We start from the raw sequence: 6,000 nt of genomic DNA, 5'->3' as shown, positions 1-6,000 counted from the left end.
TGATCAAAGAACCCAAAATTCTTGCGTTTGCACCAGCCTCTCAGTCACATGTTTAGGAGATGGGTTTTCCTGCCCCTTTCAGTGTCCTTCTCTGTCAGTGAAGGGATGGAAGAAAATACTACCTGTGCTCCTATTCCCTGAACTAACCGCCCTAGTCCCCTGAAGTCATTCTTGACATATCTTATATAGTTTTGTTTATCCAACCTCCAAAAGAACTTTACAATTTTAACTATGAGACTTAGATTGGTTATGTTATAGATCGTACATAGATCTAATATAATAACTAGTATAACGGAAAACTTTCCAATTTTTACTAAAAAGAAACTGTGTTGTTAAAAGATCGTCTGCTGTTACGTACTAAAACTTTGCATGATCACTTTGCACTGAGTTGCAAAACCACATAAGAAAACCCAAACCACAGCACAGACATAAATAACATGGTTAGAAGTGAAAAATATCTAAGCACAATTTTTTCTATTAATTCAAAAAACAGAAGTGCAAGTCTGGCAGATGCAAGTAGCATGTACAGCAAAAGTGGCTAGTCAAGTCTTCAAAATTAAAATATAAATTAACAGACTAACTACAGCTAGCATTACTGGCTCACTCAAATAAAATAGCAGCTTTTTCAAATGATGAATATTCATTTCCAAAATTCTCATAATCCTGGTATAACTAATGCCAAGTGTAAATCCACTTAAGTTAGTGAAAATTTGACTTCAGTAAAATTGGATAGAGAACTCAAATACATTTTAAAGTATTTTGGTACATCAAGTCAAAACAATGTTTTCACTGAAGCTCTTCCTCTCCCCCTATACACATGAGCAAGCAGCTACAAGCTTGATTAGTAATATCCATATAATAAAGTATTTTGTTTTCTCTTTTCAGCTGCTGAATATTTTGAAACAATATAGCTTGGAATACCCAGGACTCTTTTCATTTTTTCCAACCCACTGACAACTCCGGACTGCTCAGAAAAGTCAGTGGATTCACTTTCTGTTGGACCTTGGTGACCAGTGTCGGATTCCCTTCAACCCAGTCAAAAATTAAAGTTTGTACAGAATACAGTCCTGCCCTAGGCTCTGTAGCTACTTTGTATTGACGTGTGGCTGATGCCTCCACAGGCCTCAAGCTTCTGTCCAACTTACACCCTACAGCAATCTGCTCCTGTGGCTTAATTGTGTTAACTTAGTTTCTGTACATGTTTTAAATTTAATCACACTCCACAAATCTCAATGTAATTAAAACAAAAATTCTTCTTTATAAATCACTTTTGATTAGTTTAACTGGTTTAAAACAAAATCCTGCTCCAAATAAAGGAGGAGTATATATGTCACAGATGTTGCTGGAACAAAGCTGTGTGCTAGTCTTTAATAGCTAGATGAATGTAACTGGATAAATGTACATTTTACATACCATTTAGCCACCGGGAGTCATGCTGCTCTGTTCTGATTGGATGGTGATGCCCCAGAGTTCGGAAAATGGCAAAGTCTCTGCCCATGAAGTCTGCTGCTGTGCCAGAGTACAATTCTCCATCTGTGGGAGGATGTAACTGTAAGAAACATTTCTCAAATTTCCAGTCATGTTAAGTGAGAGAAAGTTGTCAGTCCTCTGTTTATATTACACTAATGGGGGTAATGAGAAAATTACAAAGCAATAAACCATATGCAATTTATTGTCATTGAAAATATCTGATTAGACCCACTTTCTCACTGCAGAATTTAACTGTAGCCTTTCAAATGAGCTGCATCCGCCAACTGCAGCCACTTTACCAAGATATGTTTGCATTCTTAGGCTGGAACAGGGACAGACTATACATCTATACCTGGAAGACAGTGATACAGAAAAACAAAATACTCCTCAAAATCTACCCAGCTGTTTAGTTACCCTATTTTGAACAGAAATTTTGACTGGACACCTCCAGAATTTTTTTCCCACTCTGCTGGGTTCTTATTATTCTGTGTTTGGAAGTGGAGAGAGGCTCATTCACTTGCAGTTCAGAAAGTCATCACATCCCTTTACTTTTTCATACAGGAACATCTTTTTTTTTTTTTTTCCCTTCTTCTCTGAAAATAGCAAATCCTCTGAAAATAGGATTTTCTACAGGGAAGACAGAACATGCCTTTCTACTTCTGCCACTTTTGTAACTGAGACTGGCAAAGTGCAGCAGCTAAGGGAGAGAGCAAATGAGATCATCTGCTACTACCTTGACCCCATGTGTACCACAGTGAACAAGAGGATTAGAAATTGACCTGTGATACTTCAGCCCATAAATGGCACATACATAGCCCAGCTGGAGAGGAAACTCATAGTATTAGAGTCTCAATATTCCTCTCTTGGAGCAGCTAGAAGGATCATGGAGGAGACAAACATAGTTTAAATGCAAAGGGCCAGATCAAGTTAAATACATGCCAACTGGTAGAGAAAATAGAGATAATAAATACATAATAATTAGACTTACAGAAGATACAAAAAAGAAAAAGAGAAAAAGTCATATATTTTTCTAGTATTAATGTTAGAGCTTGCATATGAAATTACCTGAATTCACATTGCTAGAAATGCTTTTTCAGGAATCTGCCCTTTTATGCCTAAATAGGAAATGAGATACCCTCTTCTATACTTCTAATATGGAATTAAAGATTATTATTGCTTATCACTGTTATTTTCAGACCACCCATTTTAAATGAGTTTCCTGTGAAAAGCAGAAGCTTGAGGATTAAATAACTCTTTCTTTAAGCTGAAGTAATACATTTTTCAAGGTCATGATGAACTCAACTTTATCTTCATTTTAAAACACGCTTTAGGAATGAGTTTATCATTTTCATGGCAATTTTAGATGTTTGCATGGTAGGACAACCATGTCCAAGCATGCCTACTGGATATCAGTGGCATCTTTTCCTCAGAACATTGATACCATGAAATTATCAATTGAACCTACAGTGGCTCTGTTCCATATGGTAGCCATGAAAGTCAGGAAGGGTGAAAACATGATAGCAGAAAGGCGTGGAATTGAATGAATTCACGGCAGAGATTAGAATAGATCAGTCATGCCCAGCAGGAGGTGTAATCAGAATTGAAACAGAACAGCATATCATTAATTAACAATTTATCATTCCTCTATGTCATTTTCAAGTTTTTAAAGGACAGACAATCACTTAATTATAGTGATTATAATGTACAGGGTATGCAGCTAAGAGTTTAAAGAACGTAAAACCTTTTTGCTTGTGAAAATGGCTTTGATGCTATGCTTAACCTTTCTTTAACCTTATCTTCAACCTTATCTTCATTTGCTTGTCTTCCACTCCCAAGTGAGTTAGGATAGATCAACATAAATCAAAGGGGAAAAAAAAAAGTAACAAGCCCTATTTTACTTCCTAGTTATAAGGAAATAGAAAAGTCAATTAAAAAAAACCAAAACCACCAATATTCAGTATTTTATACTACAGATGTGCACATCCTTTGAATTAGAACTACTGATAAACTACATAAGATTTTTACCTCCTCTTACAGTTAAAAGAAAGCTAATCTTTGTTTCCCTATGCAGACCATCTTTTGGGCTGAAATTTGCTCATTGATATGCTGGAAATGATTCTACGATGTCATTGATAGTGCTGCTGTGCTATTTCCATTGGTAGTAGTTTTCAAAGCAGTCTTCATTGGCTTCAAGAACAGAAAACTGACAAACATATCTTAGGCACAAAGAATGAAAGAAAAAAAAAGGTTGCCACTTTGCATTTCCAGGCCAACAGCATAAAACAAGGACTATGTCTTTGTGTCCAGAGCAAACTGATGGCCCTCAGTTGTTTGCATAGAAAAAAAGCTCTATATATTGGATACATATTTTTTTATGCTAAAGAAGCAGCATTTTGACATATGCATGTGAATACACGTACTAAGTTTACTCGTTACTAATTTGGGAGGAGAGGCACTATTTTTCCCACATACTGAACAGAAGAATCATGGAAGAGTAAGACTCTTCTACCAGCATCTCTCTAAGTTCATCAGATACTAATATGTTAAAAGCTAAACAGTATGCATTTATTTGCTGAATTTTTTCTATTCAGCTCTTAGAGAAGACTGTATTCTTAAAATAATCTTTTTGAAGGGTACACAAGCGTAAGCTTCATTTATGAAATAAATAAGAAAGTTTAACAGATGGAGAATATAGGCAAAAAAAAGCCTTCGATGTTTCAGCTATTATCTCAAGAGTTCCCAAATAAAATCTTATATCGATAATGGAATTCAGTGCACCCTCAGCAACGTTACTGATGACACTAAACTGAGTGGTGCAGCAGATACATCAGAAGGAAGAAATGCCATCCAAAGGGACCTGGACAAACTAGAGAAGAGGGCCCATGTGACCTAATGAGGTTCAACAAGATCGAGTGCAAGGCGTTGGACTAGGGTCAGGAAAACACTAGACATGTGTACAGGCTGGGAGAAGAACTCACTGAAAGCTGTCCTGAGGAAAAGGACTTTGTGGGTTCTGGTGGATGAAAAGCTTGACACAAGCCAGCAGAGTGTGCTTGCAGCTGAGAACGCCAACAGTATTGTGGGCTGCATCAAAAGAGGTGGTCAGCAGGATGAGGGAGGCAACTGTCCTCCTTGTGAGGACCCATCTGGAGTACTGTGTCCAGGCCTGGGGACCCCAGCACAAGAAAGATGTGGAGCTGTTGGCAGCGGGTCCAGAGAAGGGCCACAAAGATGACCAGAGGGTCAGTGCATCTCTCCTATGAAGAAAGGTTGAAGGAGCTGGGCTTGTTTAGTTTGGAGAATAGAGTTCTGGGGGGATCACCTTGTGGCTTTCTAGTACCTAAAGGGAGCTTATAAACAGGAGGGAGACTTGACTTTTTTTGTAGTCTGAAAGTGATAGGACAAGGGGGAATGGTTTAAAACTAAAAGAGGGGGAATTTAGATTAGATATTAGGAGGAAATTTTTTACTCAGATAATGTCGAGGCACTGAAATAAGTTGCCTGGAGAATCAGTGGATGCCCCATCCCAAGGCCAGCTTGGATGGGATACTGGGGAGCCCTATCTAGTAGGTGGCAACCCTGCCTGAGCTAGAGTGGTTGGAACGAATGACCTTTAAGGTCTCTCCCAACCTAAGCTATTCTATGATTCTCTGGTTCTATGGTCTTTGGATTATACATTTATTCATATAACTAATCTTAAGATTTTCAGAAGTACATAGCAGTGGCTTGAAGTCACTCCTGTTAAAGAAAAAACCAAAACATCCCTGAAACTAGAATAAACTAAAATCCTGAAACTCAAATGTACTTAATTGCTAATTTGTTATAAAGTGATAGTAAATTCTTGCTTGGTAAGAAGCTACTGAATTTCAGATCACAAGATCACATTAATTTATATTTGGAAATACAAAGGCACCCACAAATAGCCTTGAGGATTCTGGATAATCAGAGCTTTTGAAAATCCCAAAGGAACATTTCCTAAACAGCAGCTGACTGATAATGGAACAATGGCTGTCTCCTTCTCTGAGTTATTTTCAACTATCCCAATATCATTGCTTTAGAGTAATATATTCAGTGATAATTTTCTCCTGTGATTACTTTCTGTGAACACCATGCTCCCCTCATTTTTCTCCTGCCCTGGAATACATACTTGCTGCGCCCAGAGACTGCTTAGTCTCTACATTTTCATGCATTAGCCCACTCAAATGGGGATTGTTTCATTAGCAGTATATAGATGGGAATGGCTGAATAATGTCTTACATTACTAGGAACTAGTTGTATCATGTTCCCAGCTGGTGTTTACTTAAGAGTAGAGTAACAATAACTACTTTTAATGAACAACTCTTAAAAAAATAATGAAAAATGTTTGCAGGTGGATGAGGCAAAGAAAGAATATTAGAAAAATATTGGAACCATTTAAAAAAGGTGAACTTTTGTTGTTGTTGTTTTTCCAAATATTGAATTTTATTAGGAGAGAAGAAACACTGAAGATCCTTTTAACAGTAATAAGAGTTTCAGCTGAAATATAAAATA

General features: G+C 37.2%; 1 protein-coding gene across 2 annotated transcripts in view; it reads right to left on the bottom strand.

The window, feature by feature from the left end:
• The window catches only part of SEMA3A (semaphorin 3A), a 253,424-nt gene that overhangs the window by 60,879 nt on the left and 186,545 nt on the right, over positions 1-6,000 (bottom strand). For both annotated transcript variants that reach the window (XM_021384444.1, XM_021384445.1), the window contains one exon: positions 1,414-1,533. In XM_021384444.1, the coding sequence (XP_021240119.1) occupies positions 1,414-1,533 (120 nt within the window). The remainder of the gene's footprint in view (positions 1-1,413; positions 1,534-6,000) is intronic.

Source organism: Numida meleagris, chromosome 1 (assembly GCF_002078875.1).
Source record: "Numida meleagris isolate 19003 breed g44 Domestic line chromosome 1, NumMel1.0, whole genome shotgun sequence".
NCBI classification, from domain to species: Eukaryota; Metazoa; Chordata; class Aves; order Galliformes; family Numididae; genus Numida; species Numida meleagris.
This window is presented reverse-complemented; position numbering and strand designations above follow the sequence as displayed.